Source organism: Tursiops truncatus, chromosome 6 (assembly GCF_011762595.2).
Source record: "Tursiops truncatus isolate mTurTru1 chromosome 6, mTurTru1.mat.Y, whole genome shotgun sequence".
NCBI classification, from domain to species: domain Eukaryota; kingdom Metazoa; phylum Chordata; class Mammalia; order Artiodactyla; family Delphinidae; genus Tursiops; species Tursiops truncatus.
Genome location: NC_047039.1, coordinates 111684068 through 111704718, shown reverse-complemented (window position 1 = coordinate 111704718; position 20651 = coordinate 111684068). Strand labels below are relative to the sequence as shown.

General features: G+C 50.2%; 1 protein-coding gene across 4 annotated transcripts in view; it reads left to right on the top strand.

The window, feature by feature from the left end:
- Window positions 1–20001, top strand: part of AK8 (adenylate kinase 8) — a 128186-nt gene extending 108185 nt beyond the window's left edge. For 3 of the 4 annotated variants that reach the window (XM_033858935.2, XM_033858934.2, XM_033858937.2), the window contains 2 exons: window positions 18468–18548; window positions 19669–20001. In XM_033858935.2, the coding sequence (XP_033714826.1) occupies window positions 18468–18548; window positions 19669–19906 (319 nt within the window). In that variant the 3' untranslated portion in view covers window positions 19907–20001. The other variant, XM_073806742.1, reaches the window with a different exon arrangement.
- The last annotated feature ends 650 nt before the right edge of the window (window positions 20002–20651 follow it).

Below are 20651 nucleotides of genomic sequence, written 5' to 3'. Positions count from 1 at the left end.
CCTGGGCACGTGGGAGATTAGGTGAGCAGTGTGGTCTACACACAGATTCATCTCACTGTGGCTCTCGGTGGCCACCATCTGTGGTGTCCTGTCTCCAGTCTGTCCGCTCTTGTGAAATGACGTGCTGACTCCATGATGATGTCAGGGTGTCAGGCTGGTGCCTGGACCCATGAAACTATAACTCTGTACATTGTGGGCACAAGAAAACCTGGTCCACTCATATGCGTTCGCACCATCATGCTGGTCCTTAGCTTAACATCGATAATTTCCCTTTTTAAAAATTAGCTTTTTCTTGTTATTGTATAATTAGCGTTTTTCCTAATTGTAGAAATAATACATTCTCATTGTAAAAAAAAAGCAGATATATATAAAGCAAAAAGTCCCCTTTTGCCCCACTCCCTCCCCCCCAAAATAAACATCATGGCTAGCTTGGTGTACATCCTTCTAGATTTACTTCTCTTGTTAATCAGGCTCATATAATATATGTTATTATATAACTTTTTGTTTTAAATTTAAGAGTGTGTCTTGGCCTCTTCACCAATGTCAACACAAGTGTTTGCTTGGAAGAAATTCCTGAACCAAGATGGTCGGTTGCCCTGTGCCTCAGCTTCCCCGTTTGTGCACTGAGAATACTACTGTTTACCTCGCAAGATGATATAAGGTCATGTTTGCAAAATAGGTAGGACAGTTGGTTGCCCATGGTAAGCACTTGATGAATGATACTTTCGTTTTCTCTTAAACCAGAATGCGTTAAATCCACCTGGACTACCCATTGCTCTTTAAGTGTAGGTTGCAAGGAGATAATTTAGGCCGAGTTAACTTACTTTCTGTTAGCTTGCCATTGGCCCTTCCTCCATCCTTGAAGAGGCAGCCGTTTGGGTGCTCTTCTTACCTGTGGTCCCTCGCTTCCCGCAGCCTTTCCACCTGGATCTAGTCAAAGAGACACCCCGTGCTTGTAAGAGGAGGGTCTGCTGACTCCTTGGGCCTTCTGATAGACCAGCAGTCACTTCACTGGACAGCAGAGCATTCGTGTGCAACTGGGGGGTGGAGGCCGACCCTGACCACAATGTGCATTGCAGAGGAGAAAAGTGGCGAGATGGGCCTCCCTCCTTGCATAAGTTAGAATCTCTAATATCACACGATAATAATATTGGCTGAAATGACGTGGGCTGTTATTACTTGCCGGACCCAACCCTAAGTGTGGGGCCGAGTCTCTTCTACCCCATCCCCATCGTGGAGCCAGAGAGCCTGGGGCTTGCCCAGGGTCACAAAGCTCTCGAGCGCGGATGTGGAGAAAGCATGTGAGCGTTGATCTGAGAGTGCAGCTCTGGCCGCTGGCCAGGCTCTCCTCCCAGCTCTGGGTGCCAAAAGTGGAAGCAGAAGAAATTCTTTCTCAGGCATCCACCGGGGGATCGAAGATATGAACCCCAGGGTTTTAAAATCATTTATTTTAGGGGTGTGTGTGTCACGTGCGCACGTGTGTTTAGCGCCCGTGAAATCCAGACTTAGAAGCCAGGGGAGAGAGCGGAGCCATTTCAGAGGCCGGCCAGTTGGCCAGGCTACTGAGAGCAGCAGACCCTTGAGGCAGAGCTCTGATGGTCTGGGGTGCATTGGGGGGCGCTCGCCCAGGCCTCGAAGAGTGAACCGGGTTGGTGGGCATGAAGGTGGCGTCTCTCAGAGCCAGGCACCCGCTGGGCCGCGTTCTCCCTGCCCTTCAGGCCCAGAACCGTGGACTCGAGTTCTCTCTTCCGGAGCAGCAGAATAGGCTTCCTCTTCTCTGCGATTTCCTTCCAAGCACACGGCAGCGTGCTGATTGGCAGAGCTTCACGATGGGTCCAGGTTTGCCCCTAACTGCGAATAATGAAACCCTGAGCAGCTACCTTGTGCCGACGGACAAAGTCGGGCCTGGAGGAAACCCTTAGCTCAGGATGCGTCCCTGGTGAACTGCCCTGGGGGACACTGGGCCCTCTGGGTGACCCAAGGGACCCCTGAACTCTAGACGTGGGCGTGCTGGGAACAATACAGCGGCTGTGGACTTCCCCTCCCCCCTCCCCCACAGAAAAGGGGGTCAGGGCCCTGGTGTGGCCACTGTCCTGAAGCCAGCATCGGAATTGTCAGTAAAAGCAAAGGCGATCCTACGCTGAGCCCTTTTAATCACCTAATGGCAGGAGACACCCGATGCCCCGGCTCGGGTTTCCAGCCTCCGTCGCAGCCCGGCCGCTGTAACTACAGCCAAGTTTGGCCGGGCTTCTCCATATTACAGCCGCGACACGGACGCGCACAATTGAAGTATTTGAGAACGATGAAATATGCATGGCTATCAGTGACAGCCCCATAAAGCGCGGCAATTAGCCGCGTAATCCGAGAGAGAGGGAGCCGGCCCTCGCAGCCCGTGGCTCCCCATTAGTTAAATGCATTTTGTACGTCCTCATCCCATCAAATCAACTAACACTTCCTTTAATTGGTTCATGAATTATACAGCCGCCCCGCATTATAATTTAATCGCCTGTAAACATTCATAGGGCCCCGCTGTAAAGCGGGTCGCGCTCATTAATTCGTTAATTTCAGCAGATGGAAGGGGAGCTCGGATGCGCGGTGGCAGAACAGAGCGCCTTGGGCAATGGAAGAAGGAAAAAAAGGTGGGGGGCCGTTTAGGTTTTTTAAGGGCTGTCAGAAACTCAATCTGTGAGCTGTCAGCAGCCCGGACCCGTCCCCACCCCCTCCACTCCACTGGCTGCTTCGGGAAGTGACTGGCGGATTCATCCGAAGGCTTGTCAACCGTCTTTAAACATCAAGCCAGCGGGTAAACCGAGCCCAATGTAAATTAATTCTTGTCTTACGGCCCCCCCTTTCTCTGTCCCCATGAATATTTCATGGCGGGCAGCATAAATATTAATTCTAATAGCTCTGCACAGTGGTTATTATTTCTGTTTTATGACAAATATTCATAAAATATTCAGGACCCTTTTTTAGAACATTTACACACTTGATTGTGAATTTCCCCAGTTTCCTGGGGACACTGTAAACATATTGGGGTTCTCTTGATGGACTTTTCCCCCTTAATTAATACCACTGGTTATTAATATTTAATCAGATTTAGGTTTTTCGAGAAGTCAAACCTATTAGGTGGGAGGGCCGAAGGGCATTTTCCCCCTTCAGTCTGTGAAATGGGAGAGTCTGTTTCTCTTTGACACCTGGGTGATCTGACAAAGGATGACCTCCCTGCCTTTTTATCTTGAAAACAATATCTTTTCTGCATGTGTCTGTTCTCCTCTTACTTTTTAACCGAAGCTCTGGCAGCAGCCCAACTTGCTGTAATGAAATTCTTTGGAAGATGTCACTGCAATATTTATGCAAGGTGCAAGGTTTTAACATAATTTTGGAGTAATTAAAGTGTGGGTTTAACAAACACAGTGGTGGAATCCTTAGGCAAGACAGCTGCGACTGGGGATGAAGGATCTTTTGGAATCCACATTATTTATCTTTAACCCTGAGAGGCGGCTGTGCACGGCGTCCCCAGGGAGACAAACTGAGGCAGGCGTCCCAGCGGCTGGGGAGCCGTCGGTCAGGTGATGGAGGACACAGATGAGCTGGTGACTTTGGCCCGAAGGAGTCTGAGGTGGGGTTCAGTGAAACTTGAGGTTGGGATGCATGGACAGTGTGGACCTCACCCCACTCGCTCCCCTCCTAAACTGCTTCAGGGTCGGTCCCTTTCCCACTTTCTGATTCTCACCAGAGACTTCAGGGATGTTCCAACAGCTGCAGGGAACAAGTGATGTTATTTTACACGTAGGAAGGTAGTGAAAGAGCGACCTAAAGGCAGCTGGACCTGGAGCCCAGCCTGGAGGCAGCACTTAACCTCTTGGGAGCCTGAGTTTTTTCACCTTGAGATGGGCAGGATCACAGGACCTTACTTGATTAAATGGCGCGACACACATGTGTAATATGCTTATTAGTGCAGGTGCCTGGCACGTAGTAAGTATAGAAAGGTTTGCAATGAAGGTGATGATGGTGATGGAGGAGGTTAATGAGCGGCAAAGGGTTAAAAATTGAAGCCAAGAAGTAAAATGCTTTTTGCTAGAGAGGTTCATGGAGGAAATCTCCAGCTGTGGAAAGGGTTAAAGCAAAAGCTTCTCTGCAGCACCTTATTAACAAAAATAGAGAGTGGAAAAGTCAAGAGTGGAGATTCGGATGGTGGCCGGGACATGCTTATGTAACTCTTCACCAGGACAGGTCTTCATGTGCCATTTGTCACTGAGGGAGACTGGCTCTGGGAAAGGAAACCTCCAAATTAATTCCCCTCCCCCTCCCTCGGCTTCCCTTTTCCGGGGAGCGGCAACGAGGTGAGTGCACTTGTTTCCCAGGCGGTCCAAGGGTCCAGGTTTTGCGCACCCTGCTCTCTGGTCCCTGAAGCGAATTCCTGCTCCTGGAGCAGCGCCTGGGATGCGCGCCCGGTAGCAGGGCGGCTGAGAGGAAAGCACATGGTGGAGGCCCCCTTGCCAGAGCCTCTGCCCATCTCCTGCCCCACAGCCCTTCCAGTTGATCTGCTTAAAGTAGAGGAAGGTGGCTCTGACTCCAGCTGACTCTGCAGCTCAGCCCAGAGAGCTCAAGCTGGGCCACACATTTGGGATTTGAGGTTTGGGGCTTGCGCTGAGCAGTGGACGCCAAGACCTCCCTCCCTCTCCCCTCCTCCCTCCCTCTCCCCTTCCTCCCTCCCTCTCCCCTTCCTCCCTCCCTCCCCCCTCCTTCCCTCTCCCCTCCCTCCCTCCCTCTCCCCTTCCTCCCTCCCTCTCCCCTTCCTCCCTCCCTCTCCCCTTCCTTCTTCCCTCCCCGCCTCCCTCCCTCCTTCTTTCCTTCCTCCATCTTTCAGCAGATTCATGATGGTGTGCTGTGCTCAGCTGCACGGACACTGGAGCCGGCTGCCTGCGTTTGCATCCTGGCTCCACCACTGTGTTAGGCAAAGTTCTCCAGAGAAATAGAACCAATGGATGTGTATTATATAGAGAGAGAAAGAGTCATCGTAAGGAATTGGCTCATGTGGTTATGGAGACTGACAAGCTGCAAGATCTGTGGGGTGAGTCCGAAAGCAGGAGCCCCAGGAAGGGCCAAAAGGCAGGAAGGCTGAAGTGGGGTCCAGTGAGCCTTGAGGATGGGGTACATGAGCTTGTCAATCCCACCTCCACCCCACTAGATCTGAAGGTAGGAGAAAGCCAATGTCCCAATTCAAAAGCAAGCAGACAGGAGGAATTCTCTCTTACTCGGGAGAGGGTCAGCCTTTTTGTTCTATTTAGACCTTCAGCTGATTGGATGAGGCCCACCCACATTAGGGAGGGCAATCTGCTTCATTCATTCCACTAATTAATTTTGTTAATTTATTTTATTGAAGTATAGTTGATTTAAAATATTGTATTAATTTCTTCTGTATCCCACTAATTTAAATGTTAATCTCATCCAAAAATACTCTCACAGATACACCCAGAATAATGTTTGTCCAAATATCTGGGTACCCTATGGCCTATTCAAGTTGACATACAAAATTAACCATCATGGCCACTTTCTAGCCGGGGCACTATGGCAGGTTGAATCTCTCTGTCCCTCGGTTTTCTCACATGCTATAATGGACATAATAATAATCCCCTTGTAAGGTCACAATGAGGAGTTATGACCTAAGGTAGGTCAAGTCTTAGAAGACTGCCTGCCATGTAGGCCCCATAGATATTCTGTCTTATCATCACACACTAAGTAATTTGTATGGATTTTCATATTTAATCCTTAAAATAACTTTGCAAGGTACTTTTTTTTTTTTTAATCCTCACGTATGGAGACTTGGAGGGTAAAAATGGCTGGTCCCACAGTGGGCCAGAAGGTGGCGCTGGAATTTGAACCCAGGTCTTTCTGACCTCAGAACCCATGTCCAAGCCAGTCCCCTTTTCTCCACTGCCACACGAATGCACTGGTCCCTGCCTCACAGCTGATAGCCTGGTGAAGGATGGGCATGCAAACAGGAAGCTGTGTTCACATAAATGGGACCGCATACTTTAAGGCTCCTGGTGCCTTTCAGGGCACATGTCGCAGGTCGGGTTCTCCTGGAAGCAGAGGCTGAGACAGTCATGGGGTGGAAAAGGCTTTGTGAGCAGGTAAGAGCTGAGCCAGGAAAAGGGATGAAGCAGGATGGGGCAGGGGGAGCCATGGGATCAGGAGGCAGGCTGACCCAGACTCCACCGGCCCAGCAGGGACCTCCTGAGGGAGGGCTGTGTGGGGCAGAAGTGGCCAGGCCCTGGTACCCGACCGTGCTCATTCACTGGCCAAGGGCCACCCCAGAAGAATGTGACCTTGCTCAAAAGCTTGGGTTAAAAGGTCCATCAGTCGGTGCATGAATAAACAAAGTCTGGTCTATCCATACCCATTTGGCCATAAAAGGGAAGGAAGTTCTGATACATGCCACAATGGGGATGAACCTTCAAGACATTAGGCTAAATGAAGGATGCCCGGCACGTAGGGCCACGTGGATATTCTATGTTGTTATTATGCATTAAGCACTTTATATGCACTATTATGTTTAACTTTTAAAACGACCTTGTGAGGTCCTCTTTTTTTTTTTTTCCTTAATTTTCCTAAACGGAGACTTGGAGGGCCACGCATTGTGTGATTCCATGTGTATGACGTGTCCAGATGAGGCAGATCCGCAGAGACAGAAAGCAGACTAGCAGTTGCCAGGGGCTGGGAGCGGGGGGGTGGGGACAGCCCTCTCACGGGTACAGGGTTTCCTTTGGGGGTGATGAGAATCTCCCAGACTTATATCGCGTTGACGGTTGCACACGCTGTAAATACGCTAAAAAGAACTGCATTGTATGCTTTTAGGGGGGTGAATTATATCTCAGTAGCTATGTTTAAAAAAACAAAAAAAAAGAACATAGGGTTCAAGTCCCTGGAAGATATTTACAGCTGGAGGCTGTCAGCTGACCCTGCCCCTTACAGCTGAGACACAAATTCTTTCTTGAAGCGGCGGATCCGACGGAGCGTCCACGTGTCGGCCAGACCACGGGGCACTGACAGAATGTTCACCAGCCCAGTCGTCCTTTCGGGACTGAACTGGTGTCCACGCCGGCATGCGTCACGGTTGACCAGCGTTGATCTGTGTTCCCACTGTCAGGAGGGACCCCAAGGCAGCCAGGTGCTGGTGCGGCTGCAGGTGCTTGAGCGCAAGATAGAAGGCACAGCGTGGCTTCTGGCCACTGCACAGGGAAGACGGGTTTCCAGGAACACACAGGAATGTCTCACACAGAAGAAGACCAGCTGGGTGGTGAGCCAGGCCCCCTCAAACACAGACACGGAGCTGAAGGACGACCGAGGGAAAGGCAGTGATGAGTGTAGGTGCCCAGTGGCCCCTGAGAGCCGTTTTGGCCCCGCCCAGGTGATTGCCCTGCACTGATGGCTGACTCGCTGACCTTCTGTGGGCACGAGAGATGCGGGGAGAGGGCAGTGTTGCCAGAGTTTGGACACCGGGCCTGCCTGGACCCGGGGAAAGCCAGAATTTTTAGAGTCCTCCTGTGTCCAGTCTGAGAGCCACTGGTATAGCTGGCGCCCCGAGTTGGCAGAGACTGGCTAGTCCTGGAGTGTAGCTCTAGCTTGCTTTCCACTTGTCCACTGTCATTTTTTTTTGCCTTAAGCTCATCTGCCTTTCTCTTTGGGAAAAGTTTGCAGAACTTTCTGACTTCCAATGATGTGCATTTCATGATCATCTAGGAAGTGTCTGGGTGGCCGTGTACAGAGGAATTATTCTCTTTCTTCCCAGTGGTGATGGAGGCAGAAATGTTTCACGGACTCTCAGATGGAGACGGATTATGCAGGAATTTGAACCTGGGGTCATTCTCCTTACACCGGACTGGGGCACTTTGCACAGCGCGTGCTGAACCGCCAGGCGTGCTCGTTAATTTCCCAGTTAATGACAGTCGTGGAGACTGTTCTTCCTGCCCCTGGAGAGATTTTAGAGGTGGGCCGTGTAGATTTGCCATTATCAATTATGCACAGTTTTAAACAAGAAATGGCCAGTGGGAGCCTTGTTTTCTGAAGGAGTGGGGAGCGGGCGGGGAGGGGACCCTGCAGCGGCTACCTGAGGGCAGGAGGCATGCTGCGCAGGGGTTTAAAATGAGGTTGAGACGTTTGGCCTTTTGTTTTCAAATTGTACTCTTGTCAGAGTAAAAAAGATACATAGTAAAAAATTTAAAACTGTGGCCGGGGACTTTTCCGGTCTCCAGGGAGGCCTTGCCTCCAAACTCTGTCCAGCATCGCATTCTGTGACGGGAATCAGCCTGCACCTGTGGCTGGGTGGACCCGGGGGCCGATCCCAGAGAGCTGACGGGGCCGTCCCTGTGAGATGGAATAGGGCCTTGCCTGGCATCACAGCTGGTTCCCTCATGTGCTAATCCACTCATTCGCTGCACGTTTATTCAGCCCTCCCCGCATCCCCGTACAAAGGTTGCAGCACAGACAAGGCAGCCAGCCCCTGTCCTCAGACAGCTCCTCCCACAGTGTACTCAGAGGTGTGGAGCCTTCTGCAGCTGACCCAGTTCTTATTTTTTGGTTTTTTGATAGTCTGTGCGTAATTCACTTGTTCCCTCGAACCACTCTCTCCCAAGTCCTACCATCTTTCTCCGTTCATCATTCCCATTAGAGTCCTCTAACAGCTTGCCCATCCCTCACTGCCGTCCCCACGTGCACCCACCTCTGACACGATGCGGCCTCTCCCTGCCCTTGGACTAGGCGGAGGCCTTGTCCTGACGCGTCCATAACAATGGTTACTCCTGCTTTGTGCTATCCAACGGCCCCACTTGTTGCGGTCATGTGAGGACTATTTTGCAATAGCTTTGATGTTGCCTCACCTCTCTGATGTGTCGGGGCACACGTTTTAAAGGTGAGCAGACCATTCTACGGTACAGTGTCCCTTGGCCTTTTTTCTTGGTGGCTCTCCTTTCTCTCTGTTTCCTTGCTTCAGTGGCAGTCATGGCAAAGTTCCCCTTTGAGAGAAGACCCCTTGATTATATCAAAGCTTGAGAGCCACTGCTGCCTACGCTCCAGCCCCGAAAAAGGGCTCCGCGTGGCAGAGGCTGAGTCTTGGTTTAAAGCGTGGGTAATTCCGCTGCCTTCCTTCCGGGCTTTGAAGGAACTGGGGAAGGAGGAGTCGTTTGAGCCTTTTTCAGGAAACTGTTTTCCTGGACCAGACTTTCCCAATTTGAACATCAAATTTGGAAACACAAGGTACTAAGGGATCTATTTGTGCGTCCTCCTTTATGTCATTAGTTGTGCGTGTAATTCACATTTGTACGTAGTCTGGATGCAAATCCTTTATCAGACATAGATTTCATAGTTATTTTCTCCCAGTCTATGGCATCTCTTTCATTTTCTTAAGGTCTTCTGAAGAGCAGAAGTCTTTAATTTTAGATTTCTAATGAAATCTAATTTATCAATTTAAAAATCTATGTGTCATGATTTTGGTGTCATATGTAGGAACTCTTTAACCCAAAGTCACAGAGATTTTCTTCCAGAAGTTTAATTGTTTCAGGTTTCTATTTAGGTTCATGATCCATTTTGATTTAAATTTTGTGTATGGTGTGAGGTATGGGTCAAGATTATTATTATTATTATCATTATTTGCATATGGACATCTAATTATTCCAGCAACACTGGGTGAAAAAACCATCTTTCTCCATTGAATTGTGTTGGTAGCTTTGTTGAAAAGCGATTGGTCATATTTGTGTGAGTCAACTTCCAGACTCTTTAATCCATTGTGTCTAGCCTTTCACTAACACTCATACTGTCTTGACTACTGTGGTTTTGTAGTAAGCCTCAAAATCAATTTGCTCTGCCTTTTCAACGTGTTTTAGTGATTCTAATTCTTTTCCAGAAAAACGCTCCATATAAATTTGAGAATTAACTTGTGTGGAATCTTCAGAACACCTTCTTGTAATTTTGATTAGAATTGCATTGAATCTGCAGATCTAGTAGGATTGACATTTTAACACTATTGAGTCTCTGAGTCCATGAACATGGTATAGCTCCCCATATGTATTTAAGTCTTTGGTTTCTTTCACCAGTGTTTTGTAATTTTCATCAGACAGATCTTATACATATTTTGTTAGCTTTATACCTAAGTATTTCATTTTTATATTATAGTAAATGGTACTTTAAAATTTCCATTTCCAGTTGTTTATTGCTAGTGTCTTGAAAAGTTGGTTTATATTTTGTTTATTGGTTTTGTAGTCTGTGAATTCACTAAACCTACTTATTAGCTATAGTGACCTTTTTGATGATTCTTTGGGGCTTTGAATTAGCTGATCGTGTCATCTGCAAATAACACAGTTTTATTTCTTCCCTTTCCATTTGTGTGCTTGCTATTTCCTTTTCTTGATATTTTGCACTATCCAGGACTTCCAGTAAGATGTTGAATAGGAGTTGTGAAAATGGATGTCCTTGCTGTGTTCCCAATCTTAAGGGGAAAGCATTCAGTCTTTTATTTATTTATTAATTATTTTTCAAATTATTTATTTATTTATTTTGGCTGTGTTGGGTCTTTGTTTCTATGCATGGGTTTTCTCTAGTTGCAGCGAGTGGGGGCCACTCTTCATCGCGGTGCGCGGGCCTCTCACTGTCGCGGCCTCTCTTGTTGTGGAGCACGAGCTCCAGACGCGCAGGCTCAGTAGTTGTGGCTCACGGGCCTAGTTGCTCCACGGCATGTGGGATCTTCCCAGACCAGGGCTCGAACCCCTGTCGAACCCGCGGATTCTCAACCACTGCGCCACCAGGGAAGCCCAGCATTCAGTCTTGAGGTTAGCTGTAGTTTTTTGGTAAATACCTTTTATTAGACTGAGGAGGAAGTTACCTTCTATTTCTAGTTTGCTTAGAATATTTATCAGGAATTGATATAAAATTGTGTTAAATGCTTTCCTACATCTATTGAGATGATTATACAGTTGTCTTCTTTAGTCTAATAATATGGTTATATTGATTGATTTTCAAATATCGAACCAGATTTTCATCACTAGGCTAAACCCCATTTATTGTAATGTATTATTCTTTTTACGTATTGCTGGGTTCAATTTGCTAATATGTTATTGAGTATTTTTGCATCTGTATTCATGAGGGATATTGGTCTATAGTTTTCTTGTAGTGTCTTTGTCTGGTTTTTGGTATCAGGGAAAGGCAGCCTAATTAATTAAGTTCTATTCTTTCCTTTTCTATTTTCTGAGTATGTATAGCATTGGCCTTATAATTAGTATAGAATTAGTACTATTATAGGTTCATATTTTCTGGTCCATCCATTTATTTGTATACATATGTATACTAAGAACCTCATTAAATTGTAAACTTATTCAGGGCTAGAAATCCACCCCTCCTCCTACCTTCATCATAATGTCTATTAACCACACCGTTGTGCTTATTTTTTATTGTGAGAAAATATGCATAACATAACATTTAATATTTTAACCTCTTTTTTTTGGCCATGCGTACAGCATGTGAACTCTTAGTTCCCCGATCAGGGATCGAACCCATGTACCCCTGCAGTGGAAGCCTGGGGTCTTAACCACTGAACCATCAGGGAAGTCCCCTATTTGAACTATCTTTAAGTGTACAGTTCAGTGGTACTAAGTACATTCTCCTTGTGCAACCGTCACCGCCATCCATCTCCAGCACTTTTCCATCTTCCCAAACTGAAACTCCATCTCCACTAAACAACAACTCCAAATTTCCCCTCCCCCCAGCCCCTGGCTCCCACCATTCTTTTTGTTTTTTGGCCGAGCTGCTTGGCTTTGCGGGATCTTAGTTTCCTCACCAGGGATCGTACCCGGGTCCCCTGCAGTGAAAGCGCTGAGTCCTAACCACTGGACCATCAGGAAGTTCCCCCACCATTCTGCTTTCTGTCTTTACGAATTTGACTAATCTAGGTACCTCATATAAATGCCATTATATAATACTTACCCTTTTGTGTCTGATTATTTCACTTAGTGTAATGTCTTCAAGGTTCATCCACGTTGTAGCAGGTGTCAGGGTTTCATTCCTTTCTAAGGCTGAATGATATTCCATTGTGGGTGTATGTCACGTTTTGTTTATCCAGTCATCCACTGATGGACGTTTGGGTTATTTCTGCCTTTTGGCTGGTGTGACTAATGCTGCCGTGAACTTGGGTGTGCAAATATCTGTTGCAATTTGTGCCTTCCCTTATTTTGGGTATATATCAGAGGTGGAGTAGCTGGATCACTTGTTGCACCATTTTACATTCCCACCAGCAATGCACAAGTGTTCCACTTTCTCCACAATCTCACCAGCCAACACTTGTTATTTGCTGTTTTTTAAAGTATTTATTTATTTGGCTGCGCCGGGTCTTAGTTTGCGGCACGCGGGACCTTCGTTGGCACGTGCGGGATCTAGTTCCCTGACCAGGGATCGAACCCAGGCCCCCTGCCTCGGGAGCACGGTGTCTTAACCACTGGACCACCCAGGGAAGTCCCTTTGCTGTTTTTTTGATAATAACCACCCTGCTGTGTGTGAAGTGGTATCTCATTGTAGTTACATCATGGTGCTTTGTATGGAGTTTTGCACAGAGTAGAGACTTATTGGTTGAGATCAAGAGGCTAATAAGGGCAGACCCCTGCCTCTGGACAGAACGGGACATCATATTTATTTAAAGCCAGTTCTTAGATGTCATATCTCTCAATTCATCAAATCTATCCATGGGTCCAGAGAAAATTCTATCCCTCTGTCCCCAGTGAGTTTAGCTCTGGAGCAGGGGGTAAGCTTCAAGGCCTTTGAGGAAGAGGCTTCCTTTGCTCCCCAGACAGAGCCCTAGGCAGTATGATCAGAGGGGTCATAATGGGGGTGGGTCAGGAGCTCCCCGCTGTCATTCACTGTCTGTCATCAGTGCCCTGGGTGACAGTGTGTGAGCCCTCTCCTCTCTGGGACTCAGTTTCCCCATCTTGTACACGGAGCGATTGAATCAGAGCAGTGGTTCTCAAAGTTGGCTGCATACAACAATCACTTGGGGAGCTTTTAAAAATCTCCGCTCCCAGGCCTCCCCTTGGGCCAATTATAGCAGAATCCCTACGGGTGGGGCCCAGGCCTCAGTATTCTCAAAGCTCCCCTTCCGGTTCCAAGGTTTGGCCAAGGTGAGACCTGGGATAACAGCCATGCTTCCCGTACCTGCCTGAGCAGGAGGATCACCTGAGCTGCTGACTTACAAATACAGGTCCCGCAGCCCCTCCCGTGGAGGTTTCGTCTTGGTAGCTCTGGGAGGGCTGCCTGGAATGTTTTGTTTTGTTTTTTAATAATTATTTTTTGAAGAATAGACGATTTACAATACTGTGTTAGTCTCAGGTCGGAATCTGTGTTTTAGACAAGCCCTGCAGATGGTCCCCAACACCAGGCAGATCTGGGAGACACGCGATCAGAGCGGCACTTCTGCAGCCTCGATGTGCACACACATCCCTCTAGACTCTGATTCAGTGGGTGGGTGGCGGGGCTGGTACTTTTGCTGCTGGTCCAGGAGTGAGGAGTGAGGGATTAGAGGTACCTTCCAGCTCCCTCCTGAGGCAGCCACCAGCCTGAAATTCTGCAAACCCCAAGGCAGGCGTAGCTCCCTGCCCCGGTGAACCCAAGCACATATGCCAGGGGTGTCTCTGCCCGGTGCGCCCTGCTTTGAATATTCTTTGCTTTCACATTCTGTCTTTCCTAGCTGTTATTGTAAATGATACCCGAAACCGGCAGGTGGGGCACGCACAGGGCAGCAGAGCCGAGTGGGCTCCCCGCTCTCCCCGCCACCTGGCTGTGGCACCAGGTCGCCGTGAGCCTGGCTAATCAGAAGCTTCCAGCGTGGAAGCACAGCTCCTCCCCAGAGAGGCTTTTCCCAGCGACGTGTTTCAAGTACCAATTTGGTGTCCTTTGCGCTTCTGATCTCGCCAGCCTTTCACAAGCCATTCCCTTGAATGACGACAAGCGATCTTGATATGCTCGGTTAAAAATCTTTCAACGGGGGCTCCTTTGTTTATGAAGTAGCATCCATTATCACGGATTTCCAAACTGGCTCCCTTTCTACTGGCATCGGCATCCGGAGCGGCACCGTCAGCCACCAGCTGCGGTGACAGCCACGTTTTGGTGTTACTGTTGGGCCTCTCAAGTTCTGGGGGTGCGGGGGGGGCAGGCATGTTTGGAGTGTAAGAGATGAAAGCACATTGAAACATCTGTGCTCCGGTGTTCAGACGCTCCTGATCTCGGATGTTTTATTTGGGGGCTGTTATTTCGAGGCACGTGGGGAATGGAGATCATTGTCGAGAATGTGCGCGGGGGAAGAGGTGGGTTTTCATGGCTCCCGCCCACGCCCCAGGCTGTGCTCACTTCGTGGAAGGGAGGCTGCAGCTTTCATCAGCTACCAGCGAGGGGCTTCTTGGCAACTGGGCAGAAGTGAACCTCAGCAAAAGGTGTGGGCAAAAAGAGAGAACGAGAAGAAAGTCAGTGGGAGACGCTAGTCTTTTTTAAAATTTTTGGCTGCGTTGGGTCTTCGTTGCTGCGCAACGGCTTTCTCTAGTTGCGGCCAGCGGGGGCTTCTCATTGCAGTGGCCTCTCTTGTTGCAGAGCACGGGCTGTAGGCGCGCGGGCTTCAGTAGTTGTGGCTCGCAGGCTCCAGAGGGCAGGCTCAGTAGTTGTGGCACACGGGCTTAGTTGCTCCACGGCATGTGGGATCTTCCCGGCCCAGGGCTTGAACCCATGTCCCCTGCATTGGCAGGCAGATTCTTAACCACTGCGCCACCAGGGAAGCCCAGGAGATGCTGGTCTTGAAGGAGAGCATTTGGCTCACGTTTGACTCTTTTTTTTTTTTTTTAATTTACACATTTTCCAGAAGCAGGTGTGGAGAGACTAGACGTAGTAGATGGCCTTTGGATAACAATCGCAGGAAACCCAGCTCAAACTGGTTTATGCAAAAGAGATTTATGTATTCATGTCGGGGAAACATTGAGGGGCATTTGGCTTCAGGTACAGCTTGTTCCAGGGCCCCAAACAGTGTCTCTCACCATCTCTCTGCTCTCTCGGGGTGGGCTTTATTCTCAGGTAGGCTGTCTCTGGGTGCAGGCCCCAGGCAACCCCAGGCTCCCGTGCCAACAGCTTAGCAGCCCCAGAAAAAGTGAAGCTCCTTTCTCTCTGGCAAGCCTTGGGGCAGCCTCTCATTGGCCTGGCTTCGATCAGTCTGCACCCTGACCCAACTTCTGTGGCCAGCAGGAGCTGGCACTCAAATTGGCCACACCTGGGCCTCCCTCATGCCCAGCCCCACAGCCCGGGGATGAGATAACTCCAAACAAGTCATAGGGATAAGTGGGCATCGGGGTGGCTCCCCAGAGGGGCTCAGGAAAATCGCCAGGAAGCAGTGTGAAGACAGAGTGCGGCATCTGGGGCGGCCCAGCTCTGCCACCTCCTCACGTCGGCTGTGGCCACATCCTTCATTGCCCTGTGAAACTCAGACCGGTGACACCTAACCCTTTTTAAGAACCAGGACCCTTTTGAGAATCTGTTGTGAAACATGGATCTATCCCTTCCCCAAAATCACACGTACTCCATAGTTTGTGTGTAATTTCCAGGGGTCACAGGACCTTCAAGAGTGCTTGGCCCAGGTGTTCTCCAAGGCAGCGGATTCCAGGCACTGGGTGGTGGGGAGGGGGGAATACTGGGCGCCCTCCAATGTCTGCTGAATCAGCATTTCTGGGCCAGGGTGTTGGCATGCAGCAGAGTCACAGTCTCCCAAGGGGTTTCTGATGCACCTGGTCCCCGGGAATTAGGGAAACGCTGATCCCTTCCAACTCCGGAATTTAGCACCATTCTCACCTCTACCAGCTGGTTGAGTTCTTTGGCTGGGATGGAGGAAAGTCAGTCAGGAGGCAGAGAGAGTACATAAATAGAGCACTAGAATGGTGTGCCACCTGTTCACTTACTCCTTCCTTTCCTGAGTGCTTCCCGGGTGTCAGGACACTGGCTGGGGGCTGGTCATGGCTCTGGCCCTAGGGTTGGCACGTGGGCCCAAGAGGCTGGTCCAGGGCCCATGGGGACCAATGTGCCACTGGACCCACTAAAGCTTGGCCTCTTGGCGGCCTGATCAACACACCTGGTGAATTCCTGGGATGCCGGTGAAGGCTTCTTGTTCACTAGCTTAGGAGGAGACAGAGGATCCGCCCTGAAAAGACTCCCACCCAACTGTGAAGGCGGGAAATCGCTGAGTACGTTTTTCTTACACTTAGAGGTGCTTTTCGCCTGAATTTACTTCCTCGGAAGTGACATGAACAAGGTGTTGGGTGCACAGTGAGGCTGTCACCGCTACCGCTGTCACGGATGTCGTCCCCAGTGGAAGTTGCATCAGTCATGGGACGCTGATGTCCGAGATGACAACTCTGTTAAATGTCCTGTCTCAGTCCCATACGATGGGCTGGTAACCACAGGGCCTCACTGCAGAGCCTGGCACACGACAGGCACTCAATAAACATAGGCATGAATAATAATTAGAGTAATGAATAAACAGTAAGTGAGCCATAGAATATTCCAGAACTTATTTTTTTAAAAACAAACTGAGGGCTTCCCTGGTGGCGCAGTGGTTGAGAGTCCGCCTGCCGATGCAGGGGACACGGGTTCGTGCCCCGGTCCGGGAAGATCCCACATGCCGCGGAGCGGCTGGGCCCGTGAGCCGTGGCCGCTGAGCCTGCGCGTCCGGAGCCTGTGCTCCGCAACGGGAGAGGCCACAACAGTGAGAAGCCCGCGTACCAAAAAAAAAAAAACAAAACAAACAAACTGAGATGGTTTGATGCCAGAAGACAGGCCCTGGATTAGATCTGTGGGGAAGAGCCAGGACACTTGGTCCTTCACCCCGACCCGCTTCCCCCAGCCGAACCCCAGCCAGAGCGCTGGCACCTCCCACCGGTTCCATTTGCCTCCCGACTGACACGGGGCGGTAATGCTTTGCGGTAGGGCCTGTCCTACACAGAGTGAGATGCTGAGCAGTACCCCTGGCCTCCACCCACTAGATGCCAGTAGCACTCCCCCCGCCCCCCGTTGTGACAGCCACAAACATGTTGCCAAATAGCTTCTCAGGGCAACATCGGCCCTGATTGAGAGCCTCTCTCCTCAGGTTTTATATAAAGAAAGGCTTCCCAAGGACAGATATCGTATTGTATCTCTTGTATGTGGAATCTAAAAAAAATGGTACAAATGAACTTATTTACAAAACAGAAATAGAGTCACAGATGTAGGAAACAAACTGATAGTTACCAAGGGGGGAAGGAGAGGTGGGATGAATTGGGAGATTGGGACTGACATGTACACACTACTCTATATAAAATAAATAATTAATAAGGACCTACTGCATAGCACAGGGAACTCTTCTCAATACTCTGTAATGACCTATATGGGAAAAGAATCTAAAAAAGAATAGATATATGTATAACTGATTGATTTTGCTGCACAGCAGAAAGTAACACAACACTGTAAATCAACTATACTCCAATAAAAGTTTTAAAAGGAGGGCTTCCCTGGTGGCGCAGTGGTTGAGAGTCCGCCTGCCGATGCAGGGGACGCGGGTTTGTGCCCCGGTCTGGGAGGATCCCACGTGCTGCAGAGCAGCTGGGCCCGTGAGCCATGGCCGCTGAGCCTGCGCGTCCGGAGCCTGTGCTCCGCAACAGGAGAGGCCGCAACAGTGAGAGGCCCGCGTACTGCAAAAAATAAAAATAAAAAAGTAAAAAGAAAGAAAGACTTCCACCGCCAAAGAGGGAAGGGATTAAACCATTTGAACTAGGGGTTCAGGAGATGGATTCTCAGGCAGGCTCAGTCGGAGTCCTGAGTTATCAGAAGTGAGAGCTGTGTCTTTTCTGCTGGGACTGTTGATTTTGAGGGTCCTGCTCCCTTGGGTCCAGGACTCTTCTGTGAAAGAGAACGTGAGGAAGCCCTGCACTAAGCTTGTCACGTGCTTCTTTTCCTTACATCTTCAACACCAGCAACTATCACTGCACCCATTTTGCTGGTGAGGAAACTTGAGTCTGACAGGGTTTGTGTTAGTGGCCCAAGGTCGCCTAGCAGGTCCATGGTGGAGGTGAGATTCTAACCCAAGTCTGTGTGACTCCAGAGAACACGCTGTCCTGCCACAAGGATGGCGCATCTGCTCCCCGAAGCTCACCTGAGTGATTGCCCCCCCCCATAGAGTCTCCCCTACCCCCGGGAGAGATGGGCGCTGGGCACCGTCCCTGAATCAGGGTGCGGAGAGCTTCCTCGGCAGGGAGGCCGCGCCTGCATCTTTCCCAGGTGACCGTCCAGAGTCTGATACCCTGAGCCTGAGTGATGGCTACCGAGGCTCCACCCACTCTCGGGGGCTGCTGCTCACCCTGGTCTCGGACGAGTGCAGCCTGCGGTTCCCTCCAGCTGACCATGGTGCTTGTTCTTCCTCGTAGGGTGTTTTTCCTGAATGTGCCATACGATTCCATCATTGAGCGGCTGACCCTGAGAAGAACCGACCCTGTCACAGGAGAAAGGTTTGTGCCAGGCTCCACGCCCCGCCAGGGACTCCCTCTCCCCATGTAGCTGACCGATGTTTCCAGGGATGATGCCAGTGACGCCTGACAGAAGACTCTAGAAAGGGGGTTCCCCCAGCTATAGCTCCTCTGCGCTTCCTGTCGGCCCCTCTTTTCCTGGAAGAGCAGCAAGAAAATTAATGTCCGGGGCTCCACAGCAGTTGTTGAAATGTTCGCCGGCTCTGTCCTGGGCTCAGCGGGTGAAATGGCGCTCCAGGCCTCTGCTGTGACCACAGTACATCCCAGATGTGGTTGCTGTTCAGACGCGTCCCCTCGGGAACCAGTTCACCTTCGAGCCCTCCCACAGCTACGGGGGTAAATCCTGAGTTCTATTCCGCATCTGACCAAGTACAATCACTGTGTTGGTGCTGAAATCCAATGTACAGTCTCTGCGATTGCAAAGAGGTAGACGCTTCCATCTTCCCAGTAATCAAGGCCCTGTTTCTCGGTCACCAGACCACGTTTCTCAGTAGGGAGTGAGGAGGGGCTCGAAGGAAATACCAGGATTATCCTGAACTATAGGTCTGATCTGTCGCCTTGCTGCTGGGGGACATCCTTTCACTGACCTGTGTCAAGTACCATGACCTTCACGCGGCCATGCCCCTGGGGTCGCTCCAGCAGTGACGGCGGTACTTCCCGTCATCTCTGCTCACACTTGGTGTTATAATGTCCCATCCCCCATTGGACTCCATAAAGCCAGAGGCAACTGCCTTGCCTGCCACTGCGTCGTCAATAGCAAACGTGTGCCAGGCGTCCACGGCAGCGGATAAATATCGTTTGGAATGAAGAAGAGAAGAAAGAAGGAAGGAAGGGAATGAAAGAAAGAGGCATTCGGTCCTCGGTATATTACTGTGTTCTGTCCTATTACTGATCTGCATTTTTCTCTCCTGGGCAGGGCCTGGGCTTTGGGTCTGTCTGCGGCTCCCGGACCCAGCTGAGGGTGTGCACACAGCTGGTGCAGAGTAAATGTTTGGTGGCGGCGGTGATGGTGACCAGCTTGCTCGGCCGTAGGACAGAGGGCCCCTTTCTGCCCTGTCCTCTGAGCTGGACCAGGGGTCACCTGCTTCCCCTCCTCTCGCAGGTACCACCTCATGTACAAGCCACCTCCGACCATGGAAATCCAGGCCCGCCTCCTGCAGAACCCAAAGGATTCTGAAGAGCAGATCAGGCTCAGAATGGAGCAGTTCTACAGGAATTCCGCTGAGCTGCACGAGTTCTATGGGCAGGCCATCACCCTCAACGGGGACCAGGACCCGTACACGGTCTTTGAATACATAGAGAGTGGGATCATTAATCCCCTGCCCAAGAAAGTTCCCTGATGGCTTAAGAGCAAAGGAGCATCCCCCAGGGGAACAAAGTGAACCCTTCTCCCCCGACCTTCTGGAAACTCAGCCAATAAAGAGTGCGGAGTGCAGTCTCGTGTGTCCTGACGGTGAGGCGGCCGGAAGGTTGCCTCGTGTGGGGGTCTGGGAGCACAGGACAGGCAAAGTCCCGGCGAGCAGTCAAGCAGAGTGCTGCGGACCAGGTCAGACCTGGGACGCGCTGTGGCTCCAGCATCAATGTGCTGTGCACCCCGGGGTTGTCACCCGATCCTCGGAGCCCCTCGTTTCTCACAACTAAAACGGGGTAACAACAGTCCCTGCCTCACGGGGTTGCTTTGGGACTAAACGGGATGATGGTGGTGAAGCGCTCAGCACGGAGCCTGGCACATGCTGTGCTCTCAGGAAATGCAGTTTACCGAAGCCGCTGTCTCTAGAGCAGCCTGTCCTGTAGAACTCTCTGGAATGAGGGCCATGCTCTCTGACCGTCCAACACGGCACGGGCTGCAGGTGGCTGCTGAGCGCGGGGAACATGGCCACTGCAACTGAGATGTTTTTAAAATTGTCCAAAAAAAAAAATTGTCCTTAATGTTCACGAATTTAAATGTAAATGGGGACTTCCCTGGTGGTCCAGTGGTTAAGACTCCGCGCTTCCAATGCAGGGGGCCTGGGTTCGAGCCCTGCCTGGGGAACTAAGGTCATGGGGAACGCATGCCAAGCAGTGCGGCCAAAAAAAAAAAATTAA